The 22857-nt window shown below is 28.4% G+C and overlaps 2 protein-coding genes across 3 annotated transcripts; both read right to left on the bottom strand.

Moving 5' to 3' along the window:
* Positions 1-1407: 1407 nt before the first annotated feature.
* Positions 1408-2704, bottom strand: LOC109806718 (protein RADIALIS-like 3). Its single transcript, XM_020369210.3, has 2 exons — positions 2333-2704; positions 1408-1670 (listed from the first exon to the last, which is right to left on the bottom strand). Exon 1 carries the CDS (start codon positions 2584-2586, stop codon positions 2344-2346), a length of 243 nt encoding a protein of 80 aa, XP_020224799.1. The 5' UTR covers positions 2587-2704; the 3' UTR covers positions 1408-1670; positions 2333-2343.
* An 8519-nt stretch (positions 2705-11223) lies between these two features.
* LOC109806655 (putative choline kinase 2) lies at positions 11224-19122 on the bottom strand. 2 transcript variants are annotated; one of them, XM_020369128.3, is made up of 9 exons: positions 18931-19122; positions 17009-17986; positions 16643-16764; positions 16257-16452; positions 15022-15139; positions 14884-14931; positions 14491-14591; positions 13611-13740; positions 11224-11520 (listed from the first exon to the last, which is right to left on the bottom strand). In XM_020369128.3, the coding sequence occupies exons 2-9, from the start codon at positions 17945-17947 to the stop codon at positions 11423-11425; spliced, it is 1752 nt and encodes a 583-aa protein (XP_020224717.1). In that variant the 5' UTR covers positions 17948-17986; positions 18931-19122; the 3' UTR covers positions 11224-11422. The 2 variants fall into 2 exon arrangements, with proteins under 2 accessions (XP_020224717.1, XP_020224716.1); XM_020369127.3 differs by having other exon boundaries at positions 17009-18046; positions 18931-19121.
* Between the last annotated feature and the right edge of the window lie 3735 nt (positions 19123-22857).

The following is a 22857-nucleotide window of genomic DNA, read 5'->3' as shown; positions in this document are numbered from 1 at the left end:
AATAATTAAACTTATTTTAACATGATATGTTTCATTTATGTAGAGCTAATTATTTATTACCCCCTTTTGTCCTTATTACAATGTACAATTTAGAAGAAAATGATGATTCTTTTTTATAAGGTATTTTATAATTTGTATAAAACATTAATTTTATTTCCATCTTTTGTCCTTATTAATGATTGTAAGAATATGTGGTTCTTGTTATTAGATAATGAGAAGAGAATTTGAGATATAAATATTCTCTCTTTCTCACCTCTTAATTTTTCATTGTCATTTATTAATTTTATTAGTAATTGATGCATAAACTTTGATATTGAGTAATATTTTCACCCCTTCATGAAAATTTATTAATAAGTAATGAGGGTAAAATTGATATATCATGATTTTGTCTTATAAATTCAATAAAATCAACTAACATGACTATTCACAGCATCCACAATGCAAGTTGCCTAGCCATGTATCTTATTTTATTTTATTGAGTCCTCTTAAGCAATCCATTTAATTTTCATTCCAATGCAAATTCTTATAAAAATATGATTTACTCACAAATATTTTTCTTTCTTCAATATCTCATATTACCTTTTTTACATATATACATAAATGATAAGCAACTCACAAGTAAGAATTAGTTATTTAAGCAACCCTCTTTAATTTTAGCAACTCAAAATCATACATAACACACAAAATAATATTTTATTATTAAATAACCCATAGACAACTCAGAGATGCTCTTTTATTAGTTTAAGTGATTTGTAAATACTTTATAATATCGATCAGAAAGAGTATTTGTTATTTGACCATTTAATGTGGTCTGGATAAAGTACTTATATTCTAGTAAAAATTGAAAATAGACATTTTAGTTTTTCATTAAAGTTATATTCTATCATTTTAATCTTTAAATATATCGATATAGTCATTTTAGTCACATTTAAACAAATAGATTAATAAAATAGCCAATTTTTACTTTTAGAAACTTATTTAACACTTTTTATTATTATTTTTTTATTTAATGATTAGTGAGACAATGTCTTCCAAATTTATTATTCAATGCTTGTCTACTCCTCACCAAAATTCACCCAATTGCTAATCTCAGTTTACTAACCGAACCGCACCTCTTGGTTCCATGTGTCAAAGTTTCATTGCTGATCAATGTGTCCATATTTAAAAGAAAATTTTCCCGCCACATCTTGGGTTCCAATGGCAATGGTTTCTTGCCATGTATATTGAGTTCAGCTATGAGCAATTGCATTGCATTCCTTTAATTTTTCTTTTATTCAACAAGGTTTCCTACGTGTCTATGTCTATTTCCTTTTCTTCATATCATTTTAGCAATTGAGATTTGATCCTCTACCTAATTAATATAAATTGTTTTATGTGTAACTATGGTACATAAACCGATACACTTGGTAAATCACAAATAAGCGCATAAAATGAAAACTTTATTGATGGTGGGAACTTAAACAGAGTCGTTGGTTCTTCAAGGCAGCTTCAACGACAATACAACATGGAATCATGGGAAACGATTCTTATGAATAATATTATACTACTACTACGTCACTAGCGCTACTTATTACGTAGCACTAGGATTCTAGAAAATTTGCTAGATAGTGAACACCATAAATTCTTTGTTGTTCATGCCAATTCGTCACTGAAACTTTATGTTTCTCATCCTGCAAGTTAAAAGCAAGAAAAAATAAAAAAGGTAAGTCCATGATACGCAAGTAAAAATGCATTTTCAAAGTTAGTAGATGTACATGTATATATAATTAACAACTGTAACAGCAACTTGTGCTTTGTGGTTGAAAGATGAAGATTCTTCCTATAATTTAGTGGATGTTTTGCATAGACCTTGTACATAGTTAGGGATCATTTTGGCAGAATATAAAACTTATTTGACTTGTGAAAATGTCTTAGACTTCCCATAAGTTATTTTTAACTTAGTTTAGACAAAAATACATTTATCTAGGTGCTTTTGGTGCTATTCTCTTATAAGAATTGAAGTTTCACCTTGAAAATTTTTGTTACCAGGTGAAACAGTTATGCAGTGTTTTAGATGTTATTGTCCGACCAGAATTAGAGTTTTATTTTGATAATCTATGTTAACCTTGAATGAAAATCTTCATTACGTGAATTACTAGGTGAAACTTCAATTCTTATCGAGAAACAATACCAAAAGTACCTCTATATAGTTGTATCTCTCCTTACTCAAAAGCATTCAAAGATATAAATTAAAAAGGTAGAAATAACGTTTGTTTAATAAGCAAGATGCATGCGGGGGAATAGAGTTATGAATTTAGAGCTAGTTAGTGATAACTGATAGATAATGCAGTACCTTTTCTCCTCTTAAGAGCCTCCACTTTGCTTGTAATTTGGGAATGGCACTTGGCCTGATTCAATGTGCCTAACATCCCTGAGGAGGAGTTCATAGTGCCTCTTCACTTCCTCTGGAGTCTTGCCACCAACAGCCCTAGCAACATTGTACCAACGGTCAGGAGTGTCCTTATCATAAACAGCCAGAGCCCTTTCAAAGGCCTTGTTGTCCTTGGCACTCCATGAGCCTGTGGATGACATTGAGCTTGATGCCATTTCTTGAACCAAATAACTCACTATAGAGAATGGTGTAACTTGAGGGTGTTATAGGAGTTGAAGAGTTGTTGATGTTGTATAGAGGAAACAATGTGTGATCCTTTTATAGCCAAAGGTGGAGAGTGTAGAGTGGGGGTATAGAGCCAGTTGGAATGCAATCTTGCCAAAATGAAGTAGAATTTGAATGATTTGTCTCCTCAGGAACCACATAATAGAGCAGGACCAAGAAGTTTAGCAGCATTATGGAAGAATCAGTATCTTCAAACAGTAAAAATAAGTGAGTGAATTGATAATGTTTTTTTTTTTTAACTTTTTGTCTTTCTTCCCCCATTTACTTTTCTTAGATATGCAAATCACATCAAGTTAAAATTTTACTTTCTTATATTTCAAGCTGGTGGATTTAGAGAACTCCGCAGTCCACACATTGATAAATTAACAGTTGAGATTTGAGAAGACTTCCCCAAGTTGATACTAATGTGTTGAGCACCTTGCACATATCAGTGGTTGAGCAAAGGGACACGACCGACCATCTTCTTTGTATTAAACAGTGAATTTCAGTTGTGGTTCAGATACTTAGAACGTATGTGAGAGACCCATCAACTAGATCACCTAATGGCTAGCTTTATTCTATTCTCTTGCCTGCATGGTCTCTAGTGGGTCCAAGCCAACCATCTATATCAAAGCTTTCACAAATGCATGACTAAGGCAATTCAAGGATAAGTTTTAAGCTCATTAACAAAATATTGTTTATTATTAGTTTTTATAAAGTAAAAAGATCACATGATAAAAAGATTTTATATTTTCTCAAACTTCATTTTAGGCCTCACTTGTTGTTGGATCGAGTCAGAATGCATCACACACCACAATATCTTATTGAGAATAGTACCATTGCAAAGAAAAATCCCCTTTGGTTTTAAATCATTGCAGGTGATCTTAATTGTGAATGTAGTTTGTCCTGAACAACATTCCAACACTAGTTGGCCAGTGTCACCCGTACAATGATTATTGTTTGTTCAAAATCAGAAGGATAGGTCATATGGTTACCTATTACACTTTTTTAGCTGTTGGGACCCCTCCCCCTCCCCTGACTACTAACTAGGTTTCTGATCTAATTCGATAATGTTAATTAGGATAAATTTTTATATAAGCATATTAATAAAGTGAGATGAATCAAATTTCTTTTATAAATTAATTTATGCATTTCAACTTTTTGAAGAAGTTAAATTAGAGAGTTTTCATAGAAGTGCATAAGAGTTGATTTTGATCTGTGAGTTGAATTTATTTTATCTTCTTATTTTCTTCTTTTATATTGTGTTTGATGATGATTACTTAGATGGTCCGAAAAATTGTGTTGTTTATTTAGGACAATGTATCCTCTATTCCTTCAATAACAATAACCTCATAAGTTGTTGTCTAGTTTAAGCAATCTGTCTTAATTTTGAGAAAGACATTACCTTGAAGAATAGCCATTGGCCATGAAGTGAACACATTGAAATATCAATACACAACGTTTTTAGCACTGTGGATCCATTGAACTTGACCTTAAAATCATGTGACATGGACAAGTGATTAAAAGAACAAGTTTGATAGGGGAACAGTTATTGTATTTTCATTATTCTAATGTCCCGATTAGTTTAAGTGACTACACCAAATAACAGCAAATGCAGTACTCCTATATATGTATAATGAGAGGGTTAAATATTGATTGTTAAATCTTAACACCAAAAAGGGTTAAAACTTTTGAAGTGATGGCATGACATTAAATTTAACCATATGTGTATAATATGTGGTCCAAATTTACTCCTTTCACTCTTATACAAAAATGACTCTCGTACTTGATGTGTCTCTACATGTTCAAATCCTACCCTTCAGGGTTTTCCCTCTAATCATTAAATACTAATTTTGGTATTTTGGTCATTATCTTTAGCTGCAAAGTTTGGTCATGCCTCATTCAAACAGGAAACAAGTATGGAGTTTGTGCCTTTGGCAAAGTAAACACGTGGTGTAGTCTAGCTAGCTCCTTCATCTGATTGGCTACAAGGAACATCCACAAATTCCAAAACAATTAAAGCAATTTAAGTCATATCTGATTGTTCATGGGCAAGTGAAAAGTGACACAAACTTTCATTAACCCTTTTTCCAAAAGCAGTAATGAATGATTAGATAAGAACTTTGTTCTTGAAAAGTTTTATTGGTGTGCTGTGATGCAGGACACAAAAAACTTTTTTTCAGGTCTTTGGACCACTTAGTTGCAACAAATGACCCTTCTACAGAGTGTTAGTGAGTCAGAGGAAAGAACCTTAAGATAGGCTTTAAAATTTGGCAGTAAAAATATTGTTTTCCATATCTTGCAAGAGTTTCATATCTTAGTTTAGTGCAAGCAAGCCTCATGCCTTGAATGTTTCAACTTAGCTGCTGTCTGTGTTTGTTTATTTATAGAGTTACAAACTAGATTTTGCAACAGCCTCGAGGCAAATGACTCAGCTTTTCTCCTTGAGCAACAATAAGTTTACCATTTATTACCTTGTTCCTGTCATAATTGCTGTTCTCCAATTTCATACCTCCACTTTTCTTTTCTGTATCATTTGATATCCGATTTTCTTTTTATAAATTTTTAATTAGATTCTTAAACTTGAAAATTTTGTGATTAAATTCTTCACCTTTTTATATTTTTATAATTTAGTTCATGAGATTAGAAGTCTGCTTACAATGGATAAAATTTGATAAGATATTCTATATATCTTTTTGCACCAATGTCACATCAGATTATCATTTTATGTTATCATTGATATATATATGTTTTCAAGAATATCTTATGAAATTGTAAATTACAAACATCAAAATATTTTGTATATAACTATTTTTTTTTTCAGAAAAAGATTATGGGATAGAAACACATAAATAATGACATGGATTAATAATATGATGTAGTTGTCCAAATATAAGGATATAACAAATATTTTGTTAGATTTCATGGACTATAAATAGATCTCTAACTCAAAAGACTAAGTTACAAAAAAAAAATATGAAAAGATGAAAGAACTAATTAAAAATTATTTTAAAGTTTAAGGATAAAATAATATATTAAATTTTTCTAATTTTATATTCAGTACTTCTGATTTTTCATTTTGAGAGTTCAACTATTTGATGCTGTCATGTACAAAGATATTATTGCTTCTTATGTATCATCTTAAATTGAAACTTGGTTTGAGAACATGAACATTCAACATCATTAATTAGCTGTTGAGTGCTACACATCATACATTCATGGGCCAGAGTGGTTTGTATGAACATGTTTCTTATGGGTTTGATTTGTCACATTAGACACAAATATACTTCTGTGTAGTTTGTTCAATAATTATTATGATTAAATTCTCACAAGTATACTTGTGTGTATTTCGTTCAATAATTATTTTGGAATAAGGTTATAGCAGATACCAAAAGCATATTTCTGTAATCTCAAGCATGTGATTCAGTAGTAGGGGTTGATCCACGTTTAAGTAAGGTCAGGAGTTCGAATCCTGTCTTGTGTATGCAGCCGCGTTAAATCTTGGGGCAGCTATCCCACCCTTTAAGGTGCCTCCCTCGTAGCGAGAAGATTAGTCAGGAACCAAAAAAAAAAAAGCATATTTCTGTGTCGGTGTAGTGATGCTAGCAACTTGGTTCAGATTGCCCACACAACCCCATTTGGAACTATTGAATTTCTAAATTCTAGCAAGTAGGCTTCAGTGTAGTATATTCTTCTAAGCTAGCACAAGCCAATGCTCGATGATATTTTTGGAATTCCCAATCACTAAAAATATTGATTTTATATATACTTCCTTAATTTGCTAAAAATATCATTCTTATTTTTGTTATAAAAAAAACAAGAAATAAAGATGAAATTAATTCCTTCAAAATTAAAATTAAAATTAACTTATCTATAAAGAAACTCATTCATATTAACTATTACAAAATATACATTTATATATAAATTAATTTTAACTTAATTTTTTTCTTTCCTAAAAATATTTATGAAAAATCTTATAAAACAGACCTTAAAATTAGACATTTATGCTCCCAAATCTTTTGATGAAACTGTGTGGCACTCAAATATATTTCAAAAAATAGATGTAATGAAAAAGTTAATTTCATAAATGCTCCTTCTTGTGACAGTATTCCAAAAATTTTATTTTATTTATTCATAATAATTACAAATAATGATAATAGAATTTGAACCTAAAATCATGTAAATACATGTGTATTCAATCTCATTTTTTATGTGTAGAAATTTTATAGCATACCAGGTATTCAGAAATTAATTATGCAATTTCAAGAGTCAATCGTTCATTTAAACCTAACCATTAAGAATATTGCACACTAATTAGATGTTACTTCTTTAAATAAGGCACCATATAACATTTCATGTTACAACTATTCTTTTTCTACTTGGTGTTGCTCAAGTTGTAAGTAAATAAAAGAAAATAGAAAATTTAAGTTTTGGTGTAAAAAAATAGAGAAAATTTTATTACTTTGTCACACGTTACATAAGTTAGCCCTAACTCATAATTATTACATAAATAATTAGAATACAAAATGAACATGACACTAAAAATACTAAAATGGAGTTATTATACATTAAATATCATTATTATACTAAAATTGAGTTATTATACATTAAATATCATTATGGGATGATGTATTTAATGTAAAACTTGAGTTTGATTCTTGCTGTGCGCAAAACTCGAATGTAGGAACATGTATTGTCTGCAATGCAAACTTTTTAGACCTTGTTTTGGGTGTGTGTTGGAATTCCCCTTATTTATTTTATATATATATATATATATAAAGTTTAAGTGAGTTGAATTTAGGATGTGTTTGTATAAACGTTCATCTAAACGTACTTCACACTTATTTCTCCGATTTATGCTTTAGAAATTGAGATTGTCTGTTTGAAGCTTCTCAAACGGAAATCCAAACATACACTTAATTTGAAGACTAACTTCGTGATCAAAAAAGAAAACGTCCAAGACAAGACAGTTGATGCCCATTGTAAATCCTTATAATGTACTCAAAATAGAACCTTTTACTCCGACTACACTGTGACAGAAGTTGCAAGTTCATGCACCCACGTCCACTTTACGTACCCTTTAGCAATAAAATATCTTCTAGCATTATATATAATGGAAGCCACTCACTGATCTTTGTGTAGATAAGTCCCTTCTAGCATGCAAGTTTGAAACATGTTTAATTGAACGAACACTTATTTCACTGAGAAGCTGCACGTTGCATCAATCAGGGTCACTGGATCCTAGTCACAATGTGTGGTAATGGGGTTAGCCGTGATCATTGGCTAAAGATTATACTGGATTCAAGGAATCTTTATTATAAAAAAAAGAGACGGTCGATGATCTTCCTCGTCGCCAATATCTAGACTAGAATCTTTCTCTCACTCAGTATATCTCATAGTACAAAAAAAGTTATAACATATATATGGATTCCTCCACCATATCTGGAAGATTCTTTTCAGAGTGGTCCTTCATTACAATTTGAGAAGTTGGATTCATATATATTTGTCCCAAGAGTCATGGTCGTGAATGATTGGTTCAGTTTAGTTGGAATAATCGAGGTAGATCGGAGTTTAACTCAATCTTATATATGATACTCACAAATTATGAAAATAATCTATGAAATAGAGAACTTGCATTTGATCTTAGTGGTGTATATAAACTTGTAAGGTCAATGATTATTACAATATTATGAACTAGATTAGTTTGAAATGAACTAAAAATTACCCATGTAGAACCAAAACAAGCATGCACCAAGTGTATAAACTCACCACATGCCAACAAGAGGCACAATACTATGAATTAGATGAGTCTCTAACTAAGCTAACTAAAAAATTTCCACGTAGAACTAAAATAAATATGCCCTACTTAGACCATATTAAGTATGGATGATAATAGGACAACACGAGTACAGAATTCACTATCATCATTCTTATCTTTGTACCTTATACCCATTTTGAAAAAAATATTAACATAAAATATCAATTATAAAATTATATTAATTATCTTTTGACATAAATTTTAAAATAAAGTAAAAGTTAAAAAAATGGTAAGTAAATTTTTTAAAAAAACTAAATTTCTAAAAATTTAAAATGATTACAAATATAAGACAGAATAATATATAGATCACTAAGCCATATCACTAATCAATATTAGATTTCCAACCCTTTAGAAAGAATGATTAGATGACATTAGATAAGTTTATTAGTTTGGGTTTTTTTTATCATGATTTGGCCTAATAACGATGTATAGAGAAAGGAACGGGGAATTTTGACGCCAGGAAAAGCATATAGTATATATAAATATATGGTCCTATAATGGCAGCAAAAGCATAAAGAGAAAGCATTTAAATTTGAAGGAATAATATTTGGAAAATGACGAGAACATATATGAAAACCAAAGTAGTTGTTTGTTGTACGGGAACGTGTAGGAAAAAAGTGTTGCTTGAATCTCTCAAGCTCATTCAACCACAAAGTTACATGTTATAACTTATAAGCCCTTTTTTTCTTCTTAGGTCAGATCTTAATCAAGAAATTGTTATGATATATATAATTCTGAACACTTATATATTATTTATTAAACAAAAAACTATAATAAAAAAATGGTTTCATATGGCACAACATATATTAATTAATTATTATAGTGTATTAAACAATTATAAAATTCATATAATGAGAATTTAAATTATAAGGATTCATGATTTAAAAATAAGTATAACATTTAGATCTAATAAAATGCTATAATATATGTATTTACTTATCACGGAATTAATAAAAGTAAAAATTATTGTAAAATATAATTAAAAATATCCCAAGTGCTTATACAGTATCGAGCACGAATATAAACATAACATGATCATTCTTTAAAGGTATACACATTTTCTTAATCTTAAAAGTATAATTGTATTAGTTAATAAATTACAAATTATAATTTCTTTCAAAAAAATTGAAACCTATATACATTTAAAAATAGAATAAAATATATTTTAAGTCCCTTTATTTTATATCAAAACTAATCCTAGTTCTTACATTTTAAAAATTTCTTCATATTTGTGATAATTGATTAATTTCTTCCTTTTTATAATAAAACTTAGGATACATGGGAAAAATCAAAGTTTTTAAATTTTAGAGACCACTATTAACATCAAAACATGAAATATCTAAAGCACATTTTATCCATAAAAATAATCGAGAGGGCAGAGAGTAACACTTGAATTTGGGTCCGTTTATTTAAATAACTTGATTAAAATTTTATTAAACAAGTTCTTATGTGATAAGTACTTAAAATTAAATAAATCATTGTATTTAAATATTCATGTTTACAATCACTTATACTATTTTAAAGTGTTTAAATATATTATTTAAGAACTAATAAAATGTTGTCTTATTCTAAAAGTATTAAAAAGTTATCTTGACTAAAAATAAAATGAAATTTAAAAAAAAAAACTAAAGAACTTTTTTAAAATGATATTCTATATCACAATAATGTTAAAAAAAAATGATAACCATTCGCTTGATTTTAATTTATAAAAAATAATATTAATTATAAAATGCGATAAATCAATTATACATATAACTATGATGTAACAAAAATTTTAAAAAGAGAAAATGTGATGATTATGAGAAGACTTTGAATATTAGAATTTTGATTTTTGTAATAAAAACTATATGTTTCATACCTTTGACACAAAAATTTTCAATAAAGCATATGTGCTGCTTTTTAGAAAGAAAAAGAGAAGTTATGTGATGCTTTTATAATAAAAGAATGTGAATTTTAGAAGAAATATAAAGAAAATTTTTTGGAAGTAAATAAGGAGGAACAAAAAATTTTGAGAGAAAAATAAAAATGTCTAGAGTGAGTGATGAAAAAAGAATATAAAACTAGTTTTTAATAAAATAATAAAAAAAATATTTATTTTGATAACAGTTGAATATCGATATTTTTCAAAAATTCTTACATAAATTAAATAATAAGATATATAGAATAACTTATCAAAAAATAAGCTTAAACATCTCATAAATTGCCCATAAGATATTTTATAATTTTTTTCAAACACTCACATAAATACTTACAAAATAAAATAAATTCATATAGATTATTCATAAATTCTTTCAAAGAAGACCGACCTTAGTATTCATCTTTAAGATATTAGAATCGGTGGTACAGGGTGAAATAAACAATAAAAACAATTATTCTATTATTTAACTTGTAAATTACATGAAACGTAACGAAAAAACCGATCATAATTCATTCTATTTTATTATTTAACCTCAATAGTTTTTCCTTCAATTTAGACTGCGCTTAACAGAACAAAATTATAAAATAATTATTTTATTTTTGTAAATTTTACTCTAATCATAAACCTCTTAAAGGTTATATTTGAATAAAAATAATGTAAAATTTAGGAAGTTATTATGTTGTATTTTTTTTTTCAATATACTTCATTTTATTGTAAAATATCCAAAATAATGGAATCCCACTTTATTATATTTCATTCTCATTCATCTCATTATATTTCAATCCTTTAATCTGAACTTTTAAGTTTTCAATAAACTAAGAGATTAAGTATGTATTACTTCCATACAATCAATTAAAAAAAATAAAAAAATGAATCAAATATAATACCAAAACGTAATGCTTGTTTAGTACATTATTTATGTTTAAACTATTCATGACTTTTCCCTTCTGATATTCACTTTCTCTCATAAAGAGAAAGTGTAAAAGAACATAAAATTAAAAAAAATTAAAAAAAAAAGATAAAAGATAAAAGAGCTGGCAAAATTCTTGTTCTAGCTCTTAGACCTGAACAAACCGAGACCCAAAACTTTCTTCATCTTCCTGAAGATACCAGAGTTCCTCCTTTGGTGCCCTGATGGGGCTTGCTCTCCTGCCAATAATTGATTCTTCATGTTAGTTACAAATACTAATTGATTCTTCATGTTAGAAAAATTGGATAAAAGTTCATGGACTAAAAAAATATATATAATCCATGATTCTATATCTTGCCAATACAATTGTTCTCTAATAGAGTATTAGGTAGCATTGCTTTATTTGTATGTTTTGTATTCTTTTGTAAGCTGAGTGGTTTTGTCACGTCAGCATATTAGTTTTGAGTGTGCCTTCCTTTGTAAGTTTGGTTTGTCTATATAATTCACTAAAGTGTCATTTTTAGAGATGAATAGAAAATAATAACAGAAGAGAATTCATTTTAACTTTTCTCTCTCTCTGAAACTTTCACATTCTCAATTCAACTCTTCTGTTTTAAGTTTAAAAGATTTAAATAAAAAGGAATGAGTGCACTTGGGAAAGAATAACCTATTATTCTAATAGAACTAAATATATATATATATATATATATATAATTAATGAATAGCCATAAGTTAATTGTAGAAGTATAAAGTAATGACACTTAGTATGTACTGCATGATAAGTATTAAGCACGTGTTAGGGGGTGACTAATAAATAAAATAATTTAATATCTTCTTAATCACTGGGTGTAATCAACTTCCCCATCAATCTTGAAATATCTAATATTCTATACAGAAAACTAATTATACTGTAGACTACTAAATCAAACAAATATAAGACAGTTGAAAGATATCACAACTGTCATTCAATGGCATAAAACTATAAATACAAGTTTAGATAAATTCAGCATGAGATGGCATTCACTGATATGACGTGAACATTTGATACAAAACAAAAAAGGAATTTTTATGAATATTGGTAACTAATACTACCTCCTCATGATGTTTTAGCCTTTTTCCTATCCCATAACAATTGAAGTTTTAGAATATCAAAGTCCAATTAATTTTTTTTCTCAGTTATATCCATTTTAATAGCTATTATAGTTGAGATAAGTAGGAGTTCATAATATAATTTATTACTACTAATGAGATATTAAATAAGAACCTTCTAGTCTAAATTGGCATTCATTAAATATTTCTTAATCCATACACATAACCAGAGCCATCAAAATGAGCCGGGACTCGCAGGCCAACCCGGCCCACCTTGAAAACAGGTCAAGCCAGGCTAAAAAAAATTGAAGTTTTATAGTAGGTGGGTATATCTCAACCCGGCCCATCTAGGTTGAACCAGTGGTGGGCCGGTAGCCCACCAACCCACCATTTTTTTTTTGCAATAAAAATTTAAGTATGATTTGTAGTTAATTTTGTATGATGAGATATTGAAAATTTTTATTTTAGACTTTTATCATGATTCGTATTTAATTTTGTATAATGAGTTATGACTTATGACTATTAATAATACTAATTTTATGACTATTATGTTAATTTATAATTAATTTAAAATTTTGAATTTTGTTGATAATTTTTTTTAATTTTTGGTGGGCTGGTGGGCTGGCCCGTATAACCCACCAACCCATGGTGGGCTGGGCCGGGCCAATTTTTTTTTTTTTTAAGAAAATCAAAAGTGGGCCGGGTTGAGTTGACTCGTTTTTAAAATGGGTCAAGGTGGGCCGACCCACATGGATCGGGTTTGGCCCATTTTGACAGCTCTACACATAACCTTAAATATCAAAAATATGGAAAGGAGGAAGTAAAGAACCAACAACAACAAAGTCTTATCTCACTGACCAGGTGAAGTATAGATCACATCACATGTAACCATTTGGCAGGTTAAAAACCAAAGCTTCAAGATTGCTAAACTAGTGAATATTGATATTTAATACATGGACATAAAAGACATAATATTTAAAAGAATAATATGCTAATTATATTTGTGTTTGCCGCTAATTACATTGTTTTATTATTTGTTATAGCTTGAAATGCAAAAATAAAATCAGCCTTGAGACTCCTATTCACCAACAGCAAACAGGTTACTAGGTCAAAATCTACAGCCTCAACATTTAAGAATCACAACAAAATTGACGACCATCATGGAATGTTCTGTTCCGTAAGCAGCAATCTATTGATTCTATTCACAATGCAATAGTACAAAACAACTTAAATCAAATACCTGTTCCCTCAGCCGCATTATAAGGAGGTGCTTCAGTGTTTATTAAAAGATAAGGTTTCCTTGCCCAGTACTCTTGAAACCTCTGTTTGGCATACTCCTTGTAGTCAAAGTCGATAGTGTTTACTTGTGCCTGAACAAATTAATCAGGAGATGAGGTGATGAAGAACAAAACTTCATCCATCAATCTGGATAAGTAGTATATGTAGGATATCTAATAGTCAATATGGAGAGTTCTCATATGCTAGTGGCAACGGAGTACATGATATGAACAGCTTAGAAGGGAGGAGGGAGAAGTTCATAAAAAGTCAAATGCAGTATATGTAAAGCCCAGGTCTGATCTGTATTGAGTACAATATTTCTTGTCACTATGACCTATAGGATTACCCTTTCTACACACACAAGTGCTTGTCTCACAAGTCACAAGAGAGGACACATTTTAGAGAGGCTAAATCTTTCTTGCATAAAAAGCTCAAATTTGTAACTTTTTCTTTTTCCCAAAAAGAAAATAAAAGTTTTGTTTAAACCAACTCCAAAAACACTGGTAGGAGACACCTAATATTTCAAGTGAAATATGACCCAGCTATAGCAAGTAAAATTGCCATTGTTCCATCAATTGTAATTGTGAATTGATGATGATGGATAACACCACAAACAAAAAGCAACGCACACCTATTGCTCATGTCTTCATGGTTGTTTTAAGAAAACCATTGGTAGAATTCACCGCTACTTTTTTCAGTAGCACATTCTATTTATGAAAACTGTGTGCAAAAACCAGATGTATGGAATAACTTCTCCCTCTCCAAGGACTCAGCCACACCCATCCTAGAGTACCAAAGATCATGATTATAAAACAAAATCTAAAGTGAGAGAATGAAGGTACCGAAATTATTCCCCAAACGCCCCAAAATAGATGATTTGCAAGTGTATACTTCTCAATCTCTTGAAGTAGCTGCTCCACCTTATTGTCACTAGATTGCTCTCCTGCAATCAAGACCCACAATTTCAGGAACACATTATAATTCTAGTTCTTAAGGTGATGCATGATTATTTATGCAATCAAATACAAGAGCATATTCATGATAGATCGTTTAATATAATACAACTTGATTCTTCCAATTATGAGATAGATCATCAATTTCAGTAAATTGAAAGAAAACACCAATTTTTTCTTTAAATGCTTTATGGTAGAAGATGAATCAATTTAAATGACAAACAAGACAACCATGCAATACAATCTTTTAATTTTAGAGAGATATTTAAAGAAGTCTATTACCGGAGGTACTCAAATATGCCTTGACAAATCTTCGACGCTCCTCTAAATCTGTAAAGAGGACCATCCAAATAAAAGTTAATTTCATAGAACATGATAAAATGAATGAAAATAAGTTAAAATATCCCCATGGTCACATACCAGGATATTTAGTGTAGTCAAGAATATGAGGCTCTTCTGTATGATAGTTAGCAGCCATCTCACAAAAGTGGTTTGCTATATCAAATGCTACATGATTATAACTAGCATATTCATAGTCCTGTTACAAAAGGTAGCATTAAATTATATTTGCTGACTATGACCCATTGATCACTTGGAAAAATATAACCAAGAGTAAACCAGTTTTTAATACCTTCAGCCATGTTTAAAATAAATAATGAAAACAAAGGAGAAAACTGATCACACAAGATATATCATCTCATTCACAATTTCATATAATATGTCATCAATCAAATAAATTCCCTTATCTCCCAAGGTTTCCTTCCTTCAGAATTTTTTATTTAAACTTAAAATATAGAAGAGAGCTTAAGCAACAAATAAATCAACAATGTTCATCTAGTCAAAGCTATAACAAAGATCACTAAAAAGTCTTACCCCTATTTAAGATACTATCCTGTCAAAACATATGGGCATTCTTATATAATGATTCTTTTCTTCTTTTTGGTCAAGGTTATAGTGGCATTTGTTTCAAGGTATATTGCATTCCTAGGAATCCTATAACCAGGAATACTATTGATGAGTAAATTCAAAATTATGTTAAGTTGGATTTTTAATATTCCTAGGGATATTTTTAAAATTTAAAATGATTAGAATAAAAAGGAAAAGTAAAAATAGAAGTTATTATTGGGTTAAAAAATAACTTCCCATATTCCCATGAGAATATAACTTTCCCACCCTTTACCATGAGAACAAAATTGAAGTGAAACAAAGTATTACTACTTTCCCAGGCATGAACAATATCTGAGAAATGAAAATAACAAATATGGGAATATTACATTCTGAAGTTTACATTCAGGGTACTTCTGGTCTTAAGACATACTTAATCTCTTTTAAGTCATGCCTCTTGAACCATTACCCATAGCCTTGTGCAACTGGTCTTTTTGACAAATACAATTCTTCCATAACTTTTGGTACATTTCAAAAAACTGGGTCCACGTGACATTTAATAGAGTAACAGAATTTGTTAGTACCACGAGAAAATCCTTTTACAAATATATGACAACAATTTAATATTGCCAACAATTCTATTATAATAAATAAATAAATAAATGCATAACTAATTATTTCCTAAGAGCAGCATCCATGGAACATTAAATATTATATCATTTATCTACACAAAACCATGATTTTAAAATATAGCATGAAGAGAAACTCACTATGATGGTCACAGAATTGGTCTCTTCGTCAAGCATTATATTACCATATTGTAAATCATTGTGGCAAAATCCTATGAGTTGGTCTGCACCTGAAAGTTCCTTTTCCAGCATAGAGATTTCTTTGTCAATTGTGTCCAAATAAAAAGCTTCAACTTCTTTAGGGGATGATAAACGTTTGGCTTCACTAAGCCAATTTCTGAAACATTGTAATAAAAATATTTAAGAAATGATCAAGGTGTAATTAAATATAAAAGTGATAAAAAAAAATATTATTATTTGAATAAATTTTATAAAAGAGCTGGTGGTTTCTTATCGCCTTTTCCACATAAACTACTTCTATACACTTAGAATGGAGATGCTGGAACAGGTATTCAAATAGCACATACCGCAACCTATCCCAGAGGTGGACTTTCTTTTCACCAGGCATATCTAGTTCATGGAACTCCTTCATTTTGGCCGCTATAAGAGCAGAAATAGATGGATCACGTAGATCAGATGCTGATAATGTCTGATAAATTCACAATCAAATTTGTGAGTACATCAAGTTCTTAACTCATGGAGATCAATAAAAGAAACAAGCAATGCTTAAATTTTACAGATCATTTATATAGCAGGATCAATGATGAAAATTGAATGTAGTTTGATCCAATCTACAGTTTAAATTCATGAACCAAATAATAACAAATTGCTAAGAAGATAGTTGGAAGAGTATCAGTATAAAGCCAAAATATAAATGGTAAACATGAGATTACCCGTGCATGGATAAATTCTTCAACACGGCCATTTGTAAATCGTCCTAGTAGAAGAGGACCTTGCCCATTCTTTGACATGAATTCAAATGTTCGGATTTCTTTATCCCTGTCAAAGAACACATCCACACCCTCACCATACATTCTAACAAGAACCTTTCGGGATGTTTCCCCTGTCGTAGTTGGCCACTTTATCTGGTATACCTTATTTGTCATTGCCCCTTTGAGAGGGAACACCTGCAATGCATTTGCATCAAGTACATCCTCCCATTTACTTGCCAATGATATCAGTATCTCCTTTGCTTCTTCTGGAAGGCAATCTGGTTTGCAGCTTGCAGGGGATTCAACAGCATTTGCTTTGCTGCTTGCAGGGAACTCAACAGCCTTAACTATGCTGTTTATAGGGGAATCAAGAGCATCTGCTTTATTTTCTACAAAACTTCCTGCAGGATCCTGTTTGTCATTTACAAGATTTTCTGCAGCATCTGTTTGGTTGCTTAAATGATTTTCAACACCATCAGAATTATTGTTTACAGGATTTTCTATGCCATCATTTTTGACATTCATATTATTTTCTGATGTGCCTGCTTTGTTTTTTACAGAGTTTTCTGCACCACCAGTTGCTTCACCATCATTTGAAGGATTTTCTGCCCCACCTGCTTGGTCATTAAACAGATTTTCTGCCCTACCTCCACTTCCAGGAATTTGTTTAACATCTGTTTGGTCACTTACAGGATTTTCAGCACTGCTAGCTTTAGGAATTTCTGCATTACCTGCTTGATTGCTTACAGGGTTTTCTGCACCTGGTGCTTTGTCCTTTACAGGATTTTCTGAAGAACCAACATTGTCCTTTATAGGATTTTCAGTATGACCTGTAGCGTGGTTTTCCAGACTTCCTGTTGACCCTGCTGTGTTGTTGACGGGATCTTCAGCTGCACCCATTGCGAAAGTTTCCAAAACTTCGAGTACAGTAAATATTTACTGAAAATATAAAATTTCCTTTATTTGTGAATTCAAAAATTGAAAGGTGTTACTCAAGACCTGAAAAAGAAGATGAAAACAAAACCATTCAACTCATCAAAATGATATCCAAGTAATTTGTGACTGCAACAACAAAATAACATGATGCAGTGCCCTCCTGCTGGCCCTCTCCATCCTTCCACGGTGAATTGACAGTTAAGAGAGAGAAAAAAAAAACGGAAGAAGAGAACAATCATATATGAATAATCAGATAAGTGTTTCATTCAAAAGCAAGATCGTGGAATGATCGAAGACTAATGTAACGTAAATCAGAAAATTAACAGATTTTTGTATCTCATATATTTTCTGTCTAGCAAAGATGTCAAAGAGTAGAAAGGCCTAAATTGTGTAGTAGCCACTTCAATCATACGTCATTATTTTAAAAATAAATAAATAAATACCGATCAGGGAAATAATCAACATAAAATTCAGATTGCCTACATGAATAGAGAAATCATAATTTTAAATCTGAAAATTGGAAAGAAAAAAGCCATACAATCTCCATCCATAATCTCTAGAAAACCATACATCAAAAACCGGTAAGCCAAACGATATGAAACATGACGAATTTCGAGAAGAATATCAGAATTATCATTTTCCAACCTATTTCTTAGCGTCCAAACAACTCCCTATTGTCCACACCATGCATTTTCTAACGTTGAATCACCCTTCTCAAAACCATTTCCCTAATTCCACAAATTAGGCTTTCTGCTTAGGACCGCATTGATTGAAAAGCAGCAGAAAAATACGAATGTAACAATAATCGAATTGCAAGAGCATGCACCAAAACCATTTTCTATGAATAACTTTCTTACCAACCAAACACGAGATAGATTTAAAATGCCACGAAAACAGAGAAACTCTAGCGACAAAAAAAAAAAAAGAATTGAGGAATAGAAATTTACGAATCTCGACAGAACGAATACACGGAGGAGAAGCGCGAGCGGCGGCCGGAGATATCGCCGCCGATGAAGAGTTTGTTTGATGAATGGAAAGAGAGAGAGAAAGAGAGAGTGACGGTTGAGAGTTTCGAGGGAAATGAACTTATATATGAGGGCAAGGAGTTTCTAATTTCTTTTCCACCGCCAATGCCAAAGGTGGTGGTGGTGGCTCAAAGCTATTCTATTTCAATTTCCATGATTTTGATTTTCGGAAAATAAGGTTAAAATTAGATTTAACCTTTCTAAAAAAAAATTGATTGCAAAATAAATTGGATCTAGTTTAATTTTTATTTATTATAAGTATGAAACAGTTCAATCTCTATGTCTTCTCGGTGTAAATGAATTTTATAATGTTAAACAATAAAAATCTTAATTGATATTACTTGTAAGTAAGATATTTTATTGTAAAGATGAAATGTAGATAAAATGAGTTTGAGTATTAAATTTAAATTTAAACATGTTTTTAGTTTTTATAATATAAAAAATTTTGATTTTAATATTTGTAATAAGTTTGTTTTTTTATTTTTTTAAAATTTAAAATTACTAATTTTTAGTCTTTATATGTGATCAATTTTTATTATTTGTGTCAATTAAAAAGTTAAATGATTTTTTAGGTGTTATTTGTGAATGTTAGTTATAGCATCATTTGATATTAATAAAAAAATTAAATATATTTTTAATTTCTCAAATTTAAGATAAATTTATTTTTAGTCTTTTAAATTTAAAACTAAATTTTTTAATCTTATAGTTTTTTTAAAAAAAAATTATTTTAATCTTTATAATCAAAATTTATTAGAAATTGTTAAATATATAAAATTTATCTATCTACTAATATTTTTATTAATGAAAATATCATATTAATCTTAATTAATATTGTATAAATGTCACTTTTAAATATTTTATTTATAATTTTCAAACTTACGAATTAAAAAAGTTAAATTTAAATTTAAAATACTAAAAAAATAAATTTATCTTAAATTTTAAAGAATAAGAACATATTTAAACATAAATAAACAGTTACAATTTTAAAAATAACTTTCAAAAACTTGTATACTAAACACATTTTCTAAAATTATTAGGTTCTCACCTCTATCATGAGAATAATTTTATATATATGTAAAAAAATTGTATAAAAATCATTTTAAAAATATTATGTTGAATAATAATTAAATATGAAAAACTAACACCTGAAAAGTTTTTACAAATGTTAGTGATTCCCATAAATTCTTTATATCTAAAATATAATATAGAAATATAGAAATATAAAAATATAAAAATATAAGTGCAGGTGTTGAGTGGGATGGGTACTAAATATACAAATATACCCATTCGCACATGTATTCCCATTTTTTTGGGAGTGCAATTTTGTGATCCTTATATGAAAGTGTTGTATTCTTGAGTGTAGATTGCTATTTAACATTATAAGTATATAATAAGTTCTTGAATAAATTAATATTATCTTATATAAAAATTAATTTCTTTTTATTAGTTTTTTCAAAATAAATTAATTTATACTAAAATTATTTTACTTTATAAAGAAAATTCTTTAAAGAAATATACCCGAACAAATTATAAGTAAGTCTCTATTTAACACTATATGCATGAAATGAGATTATATGTATATTAATACATTAAATGATGTAAAAATTTATGCAATACACAGAAGCTAAACCTTTTGGCTTCACATGAGACGCGTGTAATATGACATCACTAGAACAACTATACGTTTATTTTTAAAAAGAAAAAAATACTTAACTCTTTAAATTTTACCTCTTTTATAAATAGATATTACATACTTAATTTTATCTCAACTAATTTTTAAACTTTATCTTATTAATAAATAGATACTATAAACTTTAATTGTATCATAATTAATTCTTAAATTTTACTATTTTTCAAATAAACATCTAAGTTTTGATTTCATCTTAATTGTTTATTAAAATTTATCTCTTATGGTAAATTACCATTCTTTTTATTATATTAAATTTAAACTATTAATATATATATATATCAATCATTTATTTATTTATTTTAGATCATATTTATTTATTAATTTTACTTTTATATATCATTTTTCTATATATTAAATCATCATAAAATTTATAATAAAAAATCAATAAGGACTTTTATTTTATTTTTTTATAATTATTCTTTTTTTTTTCTTTCTTTCTAAATTCATATTTTTATTATATTTGAAAAATAATTGTAACAAAAGAAGAAAAAGATTAACGAATGACAATTAAGATAAATAATTTAATTATGAATTTATAATTAAAAAAACTTTATAAAAATGATAAATAATAAATATAAATTAAAATGAAATTATAAGCTGAATGAGATTATTTATAAAAGAAGTAAAGTTTAAAAATTAATTAGAATAAAAGTAAAACTTATATATTTATTACAAATAAGATAAATTTTAAAAATTGATTAAGATAAAAATTAAAATTTAAAATATTTATTTATAAAAGGAGTAAAATTTAAGATGGAAGAATATTTGTTTCCTTTATTTTTCATATGACATAACTTTACATGAAGAGAATCTTCCCATTTATTCGCATTATGCCGCCAGTATACATATTATGCACGTTAGTGCTGAAGTTACATCTTTGTCTGGGATATTAAACTAAAGAAAATAATACGAGATTTTAAAAAATAAAATGAAAAGAAAATTTGGTAAAAAAATTAATTTAGATTTCATAACCAACATTGTTACAAACTTTATTTTAAAAGGTAGGTTTGTTTTGATTGAAATCAAACTTGCAAATACATTATAAGAGCATATTTACAAACAATTTCTAGTAGTAAATGAGTTTTCGATAAATCAAATTAATACATATATATTACTAACTTATGTATTACATTTAAGTATCAATGTTTTAAAATTTTAATTGGTTATTAAATCGGTGGAAATACCCGTTTAAGGGTCGAATTAATGATAAAAAAATTATATTTTTCTTAAAATTTAAATATAATAAATTAAAGAATAATAAAAAAACATAGTATTCATTTCATGACTTGAGATTATTAATATTTAAGACAATACACTACATATTAAGACTAATTATATAATATTATATTATTCATACATGATAAATAAGCTAAATTAATAAGAATAAAGTTTAACTTAGTTGTATTTAAAAAAGATGTAAAAATTAAATTATTTTAATAATGAATTATAATTGTAATTAATTATTGTTTAAAAGATTATAATCATAAAAAAAATTTGTTTTGGTAGATATGTTAAAAAAAAAAATTTAAGATAATTAATTCTATTTGCATAAAAAAAATAACCTTTATATGATGAATTATGAAGAAGGGCATGTAGTTATTTATTTGTATCGATAATATATATTTTTTTTCATATTTTGTGATCAATTTTTGTGTATTATTATAAATTAAATACATATAAATAATAATAGTGTGATAACAAATAAAATAAAATAAAGATAAGCAAATTGATGAACAATGAAGCCCATGGAATAGAGGTAGGTGTGTAGAACCAAAGGTTAATGAGGAGAGTAATGTGATGCATCAATTGAAAAATAGCATGTTAAATGAAAAAGAAGTTGTTAAATAATAAGTAAACACAGGTCGATGTTTTGGATGCTATAAAACAACTTTAAATTTAATGAAATTTTTTTTTTTCAAAATTTAAGCAATATCTCCGAACAACCGGTTGAAAAAAAAAAGAAGCTAAATGTTTGAGAAAATTTCTCAAACACACATTCATTGTATTATTGCTAACGCTTAACACTTGAAGGAAAAAAAAAACTATCATGTAATATGAATTAAATGTTACTTCATATCATGTTATGATTTTCATAAAAAAAATTGCTTTTAACAACTATGATAAGTATATAAACTAACTAAAAAGGATATAAATCAACA

Source organism: Cajanus cajan, chromosome 10 (assembly GCF_000230855.2).
Source record: "Cajanus cajan strain Asha chromosome 10, NIPB_CcT2T_4, whole genome shotgun sequence".
Lineage (NCBI taxonomy): Eukaryota > Viridiplantae > Streptophyta > Magnoliopsida > Fabales > Fabaceae > Cajanus > Cajanus cajan.
Note: the sequence above shows the minus strand (reverse complement) of the source record. Positions and strands in the feature narration are given on the sequence as shown.